A 17,135-nucleotide genomic window follows, 5' to 3' on the forward strand; every position below is an offset into this window, starting at 1 on the left:
GGCTTTTTTTTCCCCCCTTAGCCTTCCGCCCCCACCATTTTCTCCTCCTCCAGGAGCATCTCTCACAATCTATCCTCAAAAGATTTAGAAACATTGGCCTCCCTTTTCCTGAAGGTAGAAGTCAGGAAAAGAATGCTAAAATTAGTACATTTTAAATCTCTTTTTCTTAACTTATCTCAGTAGTTGAGAGAAGAGCTTAAGGGTAAGGTTTCCAGAGAATCACTAGAGACCAGGGGGACCATCCAGCTAGTTTATTTTATTCTCGTTACCATGCCCTTGAATAAGAGCTAACAGAAGTCAACTTCCACTCACACAGGCCAACATAGAAACAAGGCCCAAGGTCGGATATCCAGCAGTCTGAGCCACTTACAGTTGGTAAGTGCAGCCCCAGGATAGGAAGGGCAGCAGAATAAAATAGACATTATTATTGCTGTATGCATATAGGTGACTGTATGACCAATGTGATTCTGCAACCTGTACACTCAGAAAAATGAGAAATTATACCCCATTTGATTCAAATGTATGATATGTCAAGATCATTGTACTGTCATGTGTAACTAATAAAAAAAAGCCCCCCAATGAGTGGCAATCATTCATTGCACTTTCTTAAACCAGGAGAGAAACCAACATGCTCGAATAATTTTAAATCAATTTGTGAAATTACATGAACATAAAACACTGAGTGTTTGCTAAGGTTGATGTTACTAGGCAATCATATCAATCTCATTGTAAAGGAAAGGTAATATTTATCATTAAAATTTCACTGAGGAAAATGAGAAATACTATTGAAGGATTGTAATATCTCTTTTATTGATATATTAGAAACAACTAAATAGTTTTATTACATAGATTTTGATACATCTTTGAGTATATCCTCAGCTTGAGACTAGGATAGAATACTGCAGAGGACCAGTCCAGGCAGCACAGGATACGTCTAAAGCACCAGCACACACAAAGGAAGAAGGTCCGTGCAGGGGACCTTTGCTTGATGAAGTTCTAAGAGGATTGCAAATGGTCTGTGTTTTGTTTTCTCAAAAAAAATAAAAAAGCTTTGGGATGTCTAGAAATTAAATCAACATTCCAGACTTCAAACTTTAGGCTCACTTTCTGAATGACGTTTTAATAAACAGTCCAGAGAATCTTAAGGGGCTAAATTATGAAACTCTAGTTTGAAGCTAACTTAGAGAGTGACTCTTGGATTCCAAAAGGAAAAAAGCTAACTTCTGGTCTAGGAAGCATGTTTGCATCTAAAATATGCTTCTTGAAAAGCATTCTCATGAGGCTCATTGACACAGATAAAATTTCTTATTTATGAGTAAACCATGGTATTTTCACCATTGTACTAGTTTAGGACAGTCTAATTCAGCAAATGCATCATCAAGAACTGGTGGGAGAAGGCAGCATTCTGATGACTGCCTAGAGAAAGGCTGATGAAGAGGTCACAGGGACTGACACAGGCCACGAGTGGCAGGAGAGTACAGTGCTACACGCTCGTGCAATGTACCGAGCCACTCAAGTCATGTTTGGTGTTTCACCCAGGCTAATCACTATAAATGTCACTACTGAGGATAAGTTAGATTTTCAAGTCTTAGCTAAAGGTTTAGAAAAATGCTCCTCTGCAGCATTTTTCTTGCTATCCCCACAGCTAAACACTACTAGCAGAGGCTAGTTTTGATGCAATCACAATAGCTGGAAAAGCACTTAAAGTGTGCTGTGTGTGTGTGTGTGTGTGTGTGTATGTGTGTTTTCAATGACTCACTGAAAACAGTGGCTGCCTGTTTGATTCTCTTTGGAATGCAGTAGAGCTAGCTGTTTCTTTGCCTATACTCACATCTACTTGGTGAGAACTGTTAACAATTAAATGTGTCTGAACAGCATATGGATCGGCCACACTAAACAAGTTCACGAATAGTAGGTTTTCACTACCTTACATGCTTTTCTTCTCATTTTCTTCCCTTCCTGCAAGATACAAGATCCTGTTAGTGCTTGAGTTTGGGTGCTTGTGTGCCACACCTCCGATCGGCACTTTGATTCTTCACATATTTCCATCACAGGCACGGCCATTCTCTACAGCCCTGGTGATCACCAAGGTGATGCTGCCCCAGGAGACATCTGGCCATGTCTGGAGACATCTTTGGTTCTCACAACTGGGGGGAAGGGAACAGGGTGATACTGTCACTCAGTGAGCAGAGGCTGAAGAGGATGCTAAATGTCCTGCAGTGCACAGGACAGACAGGCCCCCAGAACAAAGAATGACCCAGCCTCCAGTGTTACTAGTGCTGAGGTTAAGAGCTTTCCCTAAACGAATCATTTTTTAAAATAAGCAATTTTGTTTTGTTTATAATTAATGACTATCAGTAACACTTTTGCTTGGGATATCTAGACAAATTTCTAGCAAATGTTCTTAATGAAATATCACAAAATGTAGAGCTTATGTTACGGATTTTTTTTTTTTTTTTACTTTACAAATAAATTTAGGAACTAGGATTTTTAGAATCTTGGAGATCTCAAGGAGACACTTGAGTCTTTCAGTGAGACTTTACTTAATTTCTTCAAAGGATTGTATAGATTATTCCTATGAATCTCCCAACCCCTACATAATTCAGGCAAAGAAAAAACTGGATTTTTCTTGAATTAACTATTAACTGAAAGAGAAATGACATTTGATATCCCCTAAAATTTTCAGGCTGGAAAATGAAATGGTCCTCATTTTTTTGCCATCAGCTTGAGGACCAGACACGACACTTTTATTTATTTATTTATTTATTTATTGAACCCAGGAGTGCTTAACCACTGAGCCATGCCCCCCACCCACCAGCCCTTATTTTAATCTTTTATTTTGAGACAAGATCTCACTAAGCTGCTTAGGGTCTGACTAAATTGCTGAGGCTGGATTTGAACTTACAAGTCCTCCTGCCTCAGCCTCCTGAGCTGCTGGGATTACAGGTGTGCACCACTGTGCTCGGCTCCAATTTACTTTTCAATCCAAGTACATCCCATCATCACCTATCATCCCGGTTTTGGTAGTATTCATTGAGTTTTCTTAAGAATAATCGGTAACATTTCTTGTAGTTCTGTTCTATTAATTGTGTCACATTCAAGTCCAAATTAGTTCTCTTTGACTGTTCTTTACTAGATTTCAACACAGAGCCTATGTCTGCACAGGGGTCTGGCAAAAGTTGCATCTTGGGAGCAAGATTCATCTTTGAGGCACCATCTACAATGACGTGTCAGAATGGAGCCACGAAAATGTGATATGTAGGGACTCACAGCACACCCAAATGAGTCTGTGAACATCTCTGGATCTGAAAAGAGATCTTTCAGAACTCAACCATGCTTAACAGTGCCTGCAGAATAGCAAGAGGCAAGAAAGACCCACATACCAGACCCTCTCTGATGGGGGATCCTGCTTCTATCATCAAACTGAACCCAGATGCCAAATTCAGGCGCTTAGGGATTAGTTTTGAGCTTTTGCACATTTTGGACAAATGCTAAAGCCTCATTTTCTCTTTCTTTCTTTCTTTCTTTTCTTTTTTTTTTTTTAGCTACTTTATAGGCTCTGAATAGCATACTGTAATACTGTCTCATGACTTCAACTCACGTTTACTGTTTGTCTGAAGGCAAGTAACTGGGATCCACAGCTTAAATCACCATACTTGCTGGGTCACCTTCAAACTGCAAAGGTTGTCTTCCTTGGGGGAATTATTTTTTTCTTGTAATGTCATCTCTGAAACCCAATTATCCTGAACTCTTTTCAAGTAGGCCTGTAAAAACCCAGGGATTATTTCAGGAGCGAAATAATCATTTCAGAAGTGAAATAATCCCTGCATTTATTTCAAAGGTGAAGTAGCACCCTGTTCCCATGTCTTCTGAAGTGGCCACATACCAGCATTGAGGAGTGAGCAGAGACAGAGGATCTACATGGCTATGTTGGTCTAGATTTTGGTCCCTTCCATAAACTACCTAGATTTAGACGTGAGGAGAAGCCTTCCTGAAGGTTTCTAGGTCATTATTTCTTCAAAGTCCGACAGCTGCTTCATCTGTTCAATTTGCATAGAATGCCTTCTGAGGAGCTTCTTTTTACTTCTCAAGTCAACTCTCTTTGGTGAACTTGGAGCAACAGGAACCATAGATTTTAAGCCACTAGCAAGTGGGGAAGAAGGTTTGCTATTCGGTCTAATATCGGGGATGGGTGGGTTCAGATTCACATTTAAAGGTGGAAGAAAGCCAGGCCTAGTGTGAGCGATGCGGTCTAGCAGCAGAGTTCCAGAACCTCGTCTTTCTAGAAGATGCGGGGGTCTGCGACGCACAGAGCTGGGGGATGTGGTGGGCACGGCATCCAGGGACTCCCGAGAGCCATGGAAAAGAGACAAGTGGGAGCTGTTGAGCTTCTTTCTATCTAAGGGACCTTTGCCTGGCTCGAGGGAAATGGAGTTGGGTGAGTCAGCCCCTGGTTGTAACTCTAAGTCATAGAGGTCATTTTCCAGCCGTTTGAGGGATGCTGGCTCTTTGAGAGCAGAGGCTCCCGATGGGCACATGCCACCTTTCTCTTGGTCAACAGGGAGAGCTCCTCTCCTTGCCAGACGAGGGTGGGGAGCCTGGCCCTTCTCATAGGCTGCTTTCCAGGATGCTGGGGCTGAAGAGGATGGAACCTTCAGAGCCTGCTCTGGGACTGTGGGGAAGAGGGCAGGGTCTTTGCCATCAGTGCTGTTGGTTCTGGAGAGGGGCCCCCTTTTATGGAAAGACATGTCACTGATGTTCCTGATGACCTCATTGTCTGTGCTGGCACAGTGGGATTCATCCTGACGAGACGAGGCTGCCAACACAGATGGTGCAATCAGGCCCCAGGGTTCAGACTGGAGCCTCTTCAGTTGGGGCAAGCGGGCCCCCACTTTCCTGGTGGGAAGGTTGCTGACTTTCCTAGTGGGAGACCCAGGCTCATTGAGAATCTTAGAGGTGTTACAGCCACTTGGGTGTCCTGTTTGGAGGCCGAAGAAGACATCCTCTTTTTCATTTGGTGGAGAGCTCAGGCCTGGAGCCTTCAGTTCAATGTCAGAAGGAGACGCACACAGTGGAGGTGACTGTCGGTCTTCCACTTTGGGTGAAGGAGGGACATTAAGATACTGTTTAGTAGTTTTGGTGCCGGAAGATGACTTATCTGTTGTTATAATAATCACTTCCTTCCCTTTGGCTTTGCAGGCATCAATGAGATGTTTCAATGCATCCTTGTCATCTGCATTTATTGCATAAACCAGAGCCGAAGCCCCACTGCGATCCTCAAGGCTGGGGTCAGCTCCATTTTCCAGTAGTAGGGAGACCACTTCTCCCCCGGCTCTTCTGATGCAAGCATGGATGAGAGCAGTCTTTCCAGACTTATCCTGGATATTAGGGTCTGCCCTGTTGTCCAACAGGTACTTCACCATCTTAGACTTGCTGATACTTTGCTGGTCCACATGTTTGGTGATACATGCCACCATGAGAGCCGTTTCGCCTTTGTCATTGCTCTCATTGATATAAGCTCCCCCTTCCAGGAGGAGTCTGGTCAGCCGCAGCCTGCCCAGCCACACAGCCTTCAGAAGGGAGTTTCCATCAGTCCTCAACTCCGTGTCATCATCCATCATACTGGCTTAGAATCTCCATCCACCAGGGCAGTCAGACCTAGCAAGGGAAGAAGAGGGGAAAACGTTAGGTATTCTATTGCTGATGTGTGCGGCATGGCTGTGACAGGGTCAGGTACAGTGAGATCCTAGCCTGACCCCAAGCTGTGTCAGCTTGGCTAAGTTGTCTGAGGTGTCTGAGTGAGTTTCTTTATCTATAATTGGGGCTAGGAGTAGTAGTGACCTACCTCATTAAGTCATCATGAAGATTGCTTGTGATGGTGTGTGTAAAACACTTAACCACATGAAAAGCAGTTAACATAATGCCTAACATGTACTAACTATTTTGCAAATGCAAGATTTCGTTTTTAATGTTTTATTAGTGCATCATAATGATACATAATAGTGGGATTCATTGTGACATATTCATGTGTGCACATAATTCAATCCAATTAATGTCCCAGTATTTCCCCTTTCCCTCCCTGCCTTTCCTCCTCTCCCCATCCTCTATTTTGGTCTTTTCAATTTTTATTTATATGTGTATTTTTTAATTGGTACATTATAATTATACATAAAAGTAGGATTCATTGTGTTATATTCACTCATGAATATAGCATAATGTGGTTAATTTCATTCTTCAGTTCTCCTTTTCCTCTCTCCTCCCTTCTCCTTGATGCTTTACTTCTCCAATATTGATCTCTCTTCTATTATCATGATATTCCCCTTTTTCTTTTATTCCTTTTTCTCCTATAGGTTTTGCATATGAAGGAAAACATTTGACCCTTGACTTTCTGAGTCTGGCTAATTTCATTTAGCATGATGTTCCCCAGTTCCATCCATTTATTCACAAAGGATATAATTTTAGTCCTCTTTGTTCCTTTGTGTATGTATACCACATTTAAAAAATTAATTTATCTGTTAATTGACACCAAGGCTGATTCCTGTAACTTTACTATGGTGAATTGTGTTGCTATAAACATCAGAATGCATGTTATCACTACAGTCTGCTGATTTCAGTTCTTTGGGGAAAATACTGAGGAATGGAATAGCTGGATCATGTGGTTTCATTCCTAACCTTCTGAGGAATCTCCGTACTGATTTCTACAGTGGTTGTACCAATTTGCAGTATTACCAACAACGTATACATGTACCTTTCCCCTTGCATCCTCTCCAGCATTTATCATTATGTATATTCTTGATAGTTGCCATTCTAACTGGAGTGAGATGAAACCACAGCGTGGTTTTAATTTGCATTTTCCTGATTCAAATGTAAGACATTGTTGTATTGAGTGCACAATACTTATCACAGATGGAGAAATCTAAGTTCCTAAAAGAAGTGTTTGTGTCTACCTTGTTTACTGCTTATTTCAGCATTTGGCAATGATTCATACATGGTGAATGAGTTACCTCATCAATAATTGTTTAATTTTCTTGGTGTAATAAAAAGACTAGTAAGAAACATGCCATGTTATTCCTTATTCTGGGTCATGGGGCTTAATAGGGTTTAATTTCCTTCTTTTTTACTGTATTCCTAAAATAAATCGGTACTACTGTTTTAATAGAGGGAAAACAGGTGTGTGTGTGTGTGTGTGTGTGTGTGTGTGTGTGTGTGTTGTGATTTAGATGTGAGGTGTCCCACAAAAGCTCATGTGTTAGACATTGCAAGGAAATTTAGAGGTGAAAGGATTGGGTTATGAGAGTCTTAACTTTATTAAGTGCATTAATCCCTTGATAGGGATTAACTGGATGGTAACTGTAGGCACAGAGGCTGTGGCTGGAGGAGGTGGGTCCCTGGGGGCATGTCTTTAGGGCATATATATTGTCCTTGTTGAGTGAAGTCTCTCTTTCTGATTCCTGGGGCCATGTCCTGAGCTGCTTTCCTCTGCCATGATGTTCTGCCTCAGCTCGAGCCCTGAGGAAGGGAGATGACTGTTGATGGACTGAGATCTCTGAAACGTCCTCCTCCAAAATTATTCTTGTCAGGTCTTTTGGTCAAAGCAGCGAAAAAGCTGACTAAGTGTGTGTGTGTGTGTGTGTGTGTGCACAAATCAGTCTAGTCACCTCTTTACCTCTTTTCAGGCTGAGTCCCCACTCTTCCAGCAGATGTCAGAATTCTCCTTCTCTTCATTCAGAAGAGTTCTAACAATGCAATGCTATATCCTTCCCTCTGATTAAAGTGATAAGGGGCAGAGGACAGAGAAGAGGATTACACTTTTGCTCACAAATATGAGGAAATAAAGCTCAAACCTAAGCTTCCTCTGCTGGGGTTTGTCAAACTCAAGTTCTGTGTTTTGTTCTCCATGTGTGAGTTAGCTAGTCCTGGGCTCAGAACCTCAAAACCTCCACACCATGTGTTGTTGAGGCCTTTCACAGATAAGGAGTAACGGGCAGCCTGGCCAGGCCATGGGAATCATACCTGCGGGCATCTTTGCCAGCATAGTCTCTATTGTGGACGTCCTGAGCCTCCAGCACCTGCTGAGCAATGACCTGTGTGGTCCACTGGCCACAGTTCTTGAGTTCCCTCCTCATCTGATCCACGTCACTTTTTTCTTACTCTACTATCCTGAGCAGTTACTTATCAATTTATATTTCTCTATGAAAATGGACAGAAAAGCTTCTCTTAATTGAAGTTGAGAAATAGATTTATTTCCTTTCAAAAAAATTGAATCTATGAATAGATATTTTCTATAAAAAAACACACTTAAGTATTTAAAGAGGAAAAGGTCTCCTTCACCCACACCAACCCCTTCTTGAAGCCACTCTCCAGAAGTAACAAGGTTTACAGTCTAATCTGTATCTTTCGGCTTCAGATCAATTTCTGCTTTTTCTGAATCTGATCTTGTTGCAAATGTGACTATGTGTTTCTGCCGTATTTTCTACAAAAAATGCTACCACATATTATTTAAGATATTGATAACGGGTCTCTGCTTCTGTCTCTCCATTTCCTTCCTTCCTTCTCCTTCAATCTCCCACCTATCTTCCCCTGTGTGTGCATGAGGGGAAGATCCCTGTCACTCCTCAGTGGTTATACTTATGGTTGTTATGTTCAGAGTCTTATGCTCTGATAAGCTTCTCAGTCTCCAAGCTCTGGAGATCTGAAGAATTACCAAGGACTAGCTAAATGAAAGGGAATGTCCCATGAAGATATGCTTCTCTCCATTCCATCAATGTCCTTTCCCTAGGTCACCTCTTCAGCATCATCCCCTGAAACTCTGGTCCTTGTCACACTCTACCTACCTTGAAATCTCATTATTTCTCAAACATACCACTTTTTTTTTCCCTCTTGGCACTGTTCATGTTTCTAGATATAAGGCCTCCCTGATCTTCTTTAATTATTCATCCTCCTCCAAACTTCAGCTCAAATGTTACTTCCTTTGTAATCAAGAAGAAAATCACTCAAAATCCAAGAGGGAGAGTTGAGTAAAATTACAATGACTCATATTCAGACTATATAAAGAACCCCTACAAATCACTTCCTCCAAAAGAAGATACATAAATGACCAATAAGCACATAAAAAGGTATCCAGCCTCATTAGTACTCAAGGAAAAGCCAACTAAAGCACAATGAGAAACCACCACATCCTCACCAGAGTGGCTAAAATTAGACAGACTCACAAACCAAGAATGGATGAAGTTGGGGAGCAACAGGCCACCTGCTGGGAAACTTGGTAGCACTAAATTGAACTAAAGCCACACTCTGACCGGATGTTCCATGCCTAGGTTTTTACCCATGGTCAGTTTTAAAACATGACCACGAAGTCCTCCTTTCCTGGCATATATTCAAGGAGTTGGCCCTATGATTTGCTTTGACCAAGGAAATGAGGCAAAAGTAATTTTGTGTAAATTTGAGGCAAAGCCTCTGTAGAACCTACAGCTTCCAAGTTTGCTCTCTTGGAATCCAGCTGTTCGGTGAGGAAGTCTAGATTTACCACAAAAAGGGGCACATAGAGCTTTAGCTGATGGTCCAGGTAGCTGCCAGAATGTGATGAGACCATCTAGCCCCAGCTGGATGACTGATTGAGTGAACCCAGATAAAACCAGCAGAAGAAATATCCAGAGCCTGGCCCAGACTGCAAAAATATGCAAAAAAAAAAATGGTTATTGTTTTAAGCCACTCATTCGGGGGTGGTCCAGTCACAGTAATAGATTAGTAATTAATGCATGTACCAAAAGACATTGGTTGCATGATTCAAAAAGACAAAAACTAGAAACAACTCATTAAGAAGAACATGGATACAGAAAATATAGCATGTGCATACCCTAGAATATTGCACTATCTTTGTTTCTCTCTCTTTCTCTCTTACACACATGTGCCCATCCCCCCACACACCCACACCACACTGAAAGTAGAAACCGGATGCTGTGTCCCCTGTGTTTCTTAATACTTTGCAACTCTCTTTATTGGAGAATCGATCTTGTTAATCATCTGGGTCGGCCTGTCCACAGAATTCTGAGCTCTTGAGGAAGAAATACCATCTTTTCTTCTCTGCCAGCTATGTGATAATTGAAAAGTAGGATAAAGAAATGATGGAGAAACGGAAGAAGAGGAAAAGGGAAGGGAGGTGGGAAGGAGGATGGACGGATAGTTGGATTACCTTTTATGTTGTGTGTGGTACAATTGCATACCTCTAGTCCACCTCAAAGTCAAGGGAGGGAGGTAAGGAGGAAAAAAAGAGAAAAGGAGGAAAGAAAAAAAAAGTATATCTAGGAGACTGCTTCTTCCCCTTTGCTTGGAATTAGTGTCCTTGTCCCTAATCAACTCTCCACAAGCACCTAAAGAATGGAGCAAACTGAAGGCAAAACATCCATGTTTTGTTTTTGTCTTATTTTTTGTTTTTATTTATTTATTCATTTATTTATTGTAATCTGGAATGTGGAGCCCACCCTTAGACACAACATTCTGTGCTTACCGAGCTGCTCTGCAGGCTGTCTATCACCAGCTTTTCACAGTGGGCCTCTCTACTGAAATTCCTTAAACTATGAAAATGCAAGAGCTTTGTTTGAGGACAGAATCAGGTTCCGCACCTCACTCTTATAGCCCAGATAAAATGTGCTGGGCTAACATTAACTGTCGTGCCGGCACGCTGCATTTAACTTACACTTGTCATTTCAAGAAATAAATTAAAATTAAATTAAAATTTCAAGTTTAAAAGACTGCAGTTGACATGGCTGATTGACAACAACCTTACAAACTACACCAGATTCAACCCATGCATCTTGACGGATTCACATAGCCACACCCAATGCCTCCCTCTCTGGGTGTTGGCCACTTGCCTGCTTGCTTTCTTAGTGAGCCCCAAACCTTACCTCTAGTCTTAAATTCAGGTGCCTGACACCTGGTTTTAACTAACCAGGATAAATTGACCCTGGCCTGATTTTGTATAGCAGGTGCCTGGAGAGAACAGGTCACTCAATCCAGAAAGTGGGAGAGCTAACTCTTTGTAGAACAGATGTTAGCAAATAGGAAATAGTGATAGGGGAAGAGATATTTGGAAAACTCATCTCCCTTTCTTTGCCCAATAGCCTCTTCTAAGATGTAATGTGACTTCCCCAGGACCCTCCATGAAGCTGAGGCTAGCTCTTCCTTGCCTCATTTTCATTTCCCTTCATTCTTACTTCCCAGTGTTTTATAACCCAGCAAAGAGTTAATTTGTATGCTTTTGCCTTAGACTAATGCCAAGTGCTCCACTAACCATAAAATCCCCTTTCAAGAAGTTTTCTCTCCATCTCACAGATGGGAAAACCAAAGCCAAGTGTGAAGAAGCCTAGAGAGAAACCAAATGCCTGTGGTCATTCAGTGATCAGGGTTGACTGTGTGGAGGTTTCCTGTCAGCTCACGGTGACCCCTTAAATTGTGTATCTATCCCCCTACAGAGTGCTCCTCTCAGACTTGCATAGCCACATCTACTTCCTCCCTCTCTAGAGAATACCTAATATTCTTGCTTTCAGCTATTTGACCTGCTGCATGTGCACAGCGGCTCATTCTTTGGTGGAACTTGAAATTGGGGCTAAAAACACCAGTCATCTGGGCTGTTTGTAGGAACTGATGTACTGGGCACTCCAGATGTTAGGCTGCATTATGAGTTAGCCACATGTGCAGAGGGAGAAGAATAAAAGCAAGTGGCCTGAGAAGCTGAGTTGGAGAGAGAGAGTTTCTCCCCGCCACCCCTCCTGAGTTTTAACTGCCTTCAGAGTCCATGAACATTCTGGAATTCTTTCAATAAATTAGCATATTTTTGCTTTTGATAGCTCAAATTAATTTCTGTGACTTATAATCAAGTAAGTCCTGACTAAAACATTAGCATTACTTGCTCATCCATCCATTTATTATTGCATCATCAAACATAAATCAACTATCTATGCCATGCCAGGATAAAGAGTTATATAAAATGCAGGAACAGCTGCCAAGGTATTTACAATCTAGAGGTAAGCCAGATGTATATTTTAATAATAATAAATATTTATGATATGCTTACCATGCTCCAAGCAATGTGCTGAATACTCTACATGCATTATGTCATTTAATTCTTACAGTGATACTGTGAGATGAATACTATTATCCTGACTTTGTGAAAAAATAAAACTGAGTCTCAGGGAGATAAAGTCACTTACCCGAAAATAACCAGGCAGTATGTTGAGGAGCTGGAATTCAAATCCAGACTCAGTCCAAAGTCCATGTTCTTAACCCTTACATGAAATAAGTACAGTACAACATAGTAAGTCCCAGAATGGAGGACAAACATGCAGCAGACAGATATGAGTACCACGAGGACCTAGAGGTGCAGATTAGAAAAGGATTCATAAGGAGAAGACAATTGAGCGAGGTCTTCAAAAAGGAGCAGAAATTTGTTGAATCAAAAAGGGTAAGGAAAAAAAAAAAGGGTAAGGAATTACCCTTAGGGGTAACTATAAGTTATAAGACAGAAGGTAGCAGAGCAAATATTTTGTGAACTTCATAGTTCAGGGTGGTGTAGGAAGAGTGGGGAGTGCATTGGTAGAACAAGAAAATATGGGGAAGTCTACAGAGATCAAATTCAAGGTTCTTTGTAGCCTTGTCCCGAAGGTTTGATGTTCATTATGTGGAAGTGGGGAACCAGTCAAGAGTTATAAGGAAGAGGGTGATATGATAATTGTCTATGGTGTGAGAAATGGACTGAGAGGATGGGAACCCACTCAAGAGCCTCTGGGAGATGAAGAAGATCAGAACTGCCACAGTAAGGATGCAGAAGAAGAATCAAGCTGGACAGATGTTTGCAAGGTAGAACTGAATAGTCATTCACTAGATGTGAGGGTCAACCAAAATCTAATGTCCTTTAACTTGAGCATTTATCTTCTATCATGAATCACAGAGATTAAATGGTAAGAAGACCTAATGCTGGAAAGATTAGATGCCTTCCAGAAGGAAAATAAAATCATTGAAAAGAGTTGGCATAACACCAGGATACTGAAATCCCAACTTGGGTTGTTCTAGCCACCATGGTTTTTTTTTCTTAAAAACTTGGTGACCACTTTTTCATGTGTTTCAGAAAAGTAAACTGAGAAATGGACAGAGTTTGCCTGATTCCTTCCTTGATATGCTCTCAGGGCTGTTTTCTGTTTTATCTCACCTCCACTGTAATGGCAGCTAACATAACGTTCAATAGCACAGGGTCTAGAGAAGAAATGCTGAAGACTGAATATTACCAACATCCAGAGATTCAAATGATGCTTTTTCTAATAGAGGGAGTATTTGGATGCCAACTTTATCCTCAAGTCCTCTGATTATTTTATTGTCTGAAAAGCTATGGAAGTCCTAAACTTTTTTTAAACTGAGAGGAGCAATTTTGTTCAAGCTTCATGAATTTAGAAATAGAAATTACAGACAAAGATTAAACCTTTTAATCTCTCTGAATCCAAGGTCTTTCATTCCCATGCCAGTCTAGTTCTTTGGCCTGGATCTTAAGCCAAGGATGCAAATTAGACCTGAAAGTCAATGTGGCCCACAATCAGATATTGTTTAACTGGCACACTATTTTAAATTTTTTTTTTAAATTTGAATGTGTTAAGATGAATTATTTATTGTTCAGTTTGAAAAGGCCTTGCCATTCTCTGTAGTCTTACAACTGACCTGATTCACACATTCCAGTACTTTTTGGCCTATGTATGGATGCAGTTTTACATATAAAAGCAAAATATAAGAACATCGTCATGTTGCTGTGGTTTTTGTACTTTCTGTCACTTCCTAGCTGCTCACCTCTTCAGTTTGCTTGAAAACTGAAATAACCTTATGAGTATAGAAGCCCCTTTTGTAAACTTTAATGTACAGTATGCTCAAGTTAGCCATTTTTAATTATGTAACTAACAATTGCCTCAGTAAAGAAATAATGCCATTCACTTTGTCACCCCTCTCTTAAATCATACTGACATTAGGTTTCCAGTTAAACTTCCCTTCTTTGGTCCAGTGGCAGATTTCTCAGAGGTTTGAGGGACGTGTTGTGCAGAAGAGAAGGGCCTGCAGACTTTTATAATCATCTTTAAAGTTTCTCATGTTCCCTCAAAAAGGTGTAGGGATATACTTTCATTGTACTTAATGACCCAGAGCAAGTTTCTAGGACTTTATAATATGCACATTTGATATTCATTTATTTCTGGCTATCGCCTGTATCTTGTCTGTCCTTTACTTTCTGACATCTTGTGAAGCTTTATAAATTGTTTAAAATTCTTCATGGAACAGAATATAATCAACAAAGATTACTTTGATTCATGAGATTGCTATTGCTGTACATGAAAATTATTAAAGTCATCAATTTCATATATTTAAAGTGCTTATAAAAATGTACCTTTTTATAAGTACTTTTTAAAAATATAAACTATATTTTATATAGTTCTGTGATTACCCCCACAGTCCTAACTACTGAGGAAGGGCTAGCCTGCGGTGGAAGGATTCAGGATACAGATGCAGGAGAACTGGATTCTAATCCCAGCTCTGCTTACTAGGTTTCTGAATATTTGGGGCAGGAATCATTTTGCCTTATGAGTAAAATAACCCAAATCCTGCCTACTTTACAGGCCTGTTAAAATGATCAAATGATCGGCAATACATGAACACCCTGTATGAAGTCCTGTAAAAGTCCAAGGGATTGGTATGCTGAAATAAGCTCATCCTGAATTCCTTCCACTGAGCCCTGCTCTGAGGCCAGACCCTTGTAGTGTGCCACTAGTGTTCATTAACAGTCCTTTTTCTCTTCCAATTACCTGCCTCCTCCCTTCCAATCCCCCACCCAATCAACCACAATTAACAGTTCGCTGGATGTATCTCCATATATGATCCTTTTGACCACTGCTCCCCATGCTTCTGCAAGGAAAGTATTATTATAATTTTACAGATACTGAGCTTGAAGTTCAGACATGTTTAGAAATTTTGTTCAAAGACACGTTTTTAAGTGCTAACTATGTCTTTCATTCAAACTTGGTTCCTAAGTTCAGAGCTATTTCATGCAGGCAATTCTGCTCAGGCATATCCTCCCACTACTGCAGGCTGGCACGGAGTTTAAGAAGGCAGCCGTAATATTTTCAGGTTGTATATTCTTGGGCAAGTTTCTCAGTCTCTCTTGCTTCAGTTTTTTCATCTGTTTAATGGAAATAATAATAGTACATAAAGAGTATACTCATGGTGTTCTATAAAAATTAACCCATTGAGCGTTTAGCACAGGGCCTTGGCACATGGACAGCCTTTTATAAATGTTAGCTGTTTCAGGAAGTTGGGATTCACCTTCCCAAACCCGGGAGGCCACCGGTTCAGCTGCATTCGAAGCTTGGGGGCTCTCTTTATACTCCGCCTCTTCCTTCTGCAGTCACGGGAAGCAGTTACAAGCAGATCAAAAATTGAGCTCCACGTTTGCTTTTGCTATTCGAGAGCCCTTCTTCGCAAAGCTGGGGGCGGTGTTACGTATCCGCCCACTGCAGACAGCACCGGTGGCCTGGGACTGAAAAGCCGGGGCTGTACAGCTCTAGCTGTGTGCTTTAAGCTGCCAGGGAGGGGGAGGGGGCTGTCCGAGGTGCTGAAGTCAGGGGCTGAGGCCGCGGTAGCCGGGTGTGTCAGCGTCCATTGTTGCCACTGTCTATGGTCATCGTCGAGAAGGCCGAGTATGGGGGTCAGGTGAAGCCAGGGCGGTAAGTGCTTCTCCCACCATTTCTCAGAAATGCCCAGATACATATTCTTTACAATTTCGTGCGCATTTTCAGGATCATAACATCTCACCGCCCACTTCTCACAGGTTTCTGCAAAAATTTAAGACTTTGCTCCCTCTTCAGTTCCTGCAAAAATATCCAGATGCCTATCACCCAGCCCCGCTTTGCAACCATTTCCTACAAAAATTCAGGCCCCTACGCATCTCATCCCCACGCGTCAATGCAAAAATAAAATATTTTAAATCCGCCTTCCATTCCAGTCTCCCACAATTTCCTGTGATAAAAGCATGCTCTCTCCTACCAGTCCCCGCCTCCTGCCTGAGGCTAAACAGCATGGACTTACTTCTCGGGAGCTTGAGGTTCCGCCTAGGCAGCCAGGGGAGACCCCTCTGGAAGCACTTACCTGGTAGGGACGCTCATCAAGGGAGGCCACCTGGGTCCAGACCACGGGTAATGTCATTACTTCCAAAGCACAGTCAGAAGGCGCCCAGAACCTCCGCTGGCGGCTGCAGGTGGGCTGCCAGAGGGCACCGCCAGGCTGAACCCGCTCAGGAACTGGGGCTACCCCTGGCCTCGCGGGTCCTGTTGAGTGACTTGCCCTAACTTCAAGGTCCATGAATGAAACCTGCGTCAGTCTTTCGAATCACGCCCTGCTCCTCCAAGTTGAGGTGGCAACAGAGGATTTTCTTTTTCTTTCTTTCTTTTTTGTTAAGAGAAAGAAGCTTGAAGGAAACGTGAGGCTCGTCCCCCAGTTTCAAGCTGCTGGTTTGCAGGTCTCCTGCGCAGCACCAGCTCTCCAGCTCGGTGTTCCGCTGGCTCTACTGGCTGATGAGGCGCGGCTGCCCGCTGGCGCCTGAGAGCAGCTCTCCAGCCGCGACTGGAGAGGGTTGTGTGGGTGTGTGTGCTGTGAGGAAGGAGGGGGCCGCGGGGGTGGGAAGTGCCTACCTGCAGCTGGGGGGAAAGGCGCCCGCCGCCGCCGCTTCCCAGCGGACTCGCTCTGCAACTTTGCACGAGTCTTGCGGAGCCCGGGGCGGGGACGTGGCGGTGCGCACAGACCCCGCGCCGCAGACCTCGGGGTCCGGAGAAGCGAGCAGACCCTTCCACAGTCTGACTTGACCTGCGAGTCTCAGTAGGGGCAGGGACTCGAACTCTTGTCTCTTTGGTGGTTTCTGCAACTCTGCCTTTCTTAGATCCTTTCATAAATGCTCTGGGAACTAAGGATGGATGTCCACAGTGTGGGAAGGAGAGGCAGAGAAGCGGAAAGCCAAGAGTGGTCCTGTAAAACTTGGGAGCCATCTATTAGTGCAGGTTTCTGCAGTCGGACCTTCGGATTTCTTTGCCTACTCGGTTCTCTAGCCCACCTCCAAC

General features: G+C 42.4%; 1 protein-coding gene across 2 annotated transcripts; it reads right to left on the reverse strand.

Moving 5' to 3' along the window:
• Nucleotides 1-1,033: 1,033 nt before the first annotated feature.
• Nucleotides 1,034-16,845, reverse strand: Ankrd34c (ankyrin repeat domain 34C). 2 transcript variants are annotated; one of them, XM_048793170.1, is made up of 2 exons: nt 16,171-16,845; nt 1,034-5,658 (listed from the first exon to the last, which is right to left on the reverse strand). In XM_048793170.1, the coding sequence occupies exon 2, from the start codon at nt 5,619-5,621 to the stop codon at nt 4,002-4,004; it is 1,620 nt and encodes a 539-aa protein (XP_048649127.1). In that variant the 5' UTR covers nt 5,622-5,658; nt 16,171-16,845; the 3' UTR covers nt 1,034-4,001. The 2 variants fall into 2 exon arrangements, with proteins under 2 accessions (XP_048649127.1, XP_048649128.1); XM_048793171.1 differs by lacking the exon at nt 16,171-16,845 and adding an exon at nt 7,667-7,767.
• Nucleotides 16,846-17,135: the final 290 nt, after the last annotated feature.

This window comes from Marmota marmota, unplaced genomic scaffold (genome assembly GCF_001458135.2).
Source record: "Marmota marmota marmota unplaced genomic scaffold, marMar, whole genome shotgun sequence".
In the NCBI taxonomy this organism is placed as follows: domain Eukaryota; kingdom Metazoa; phylum Chordata; class Mammalia; order Rodentia; family Sciuridae; genus Marmota; species Marmota marmota.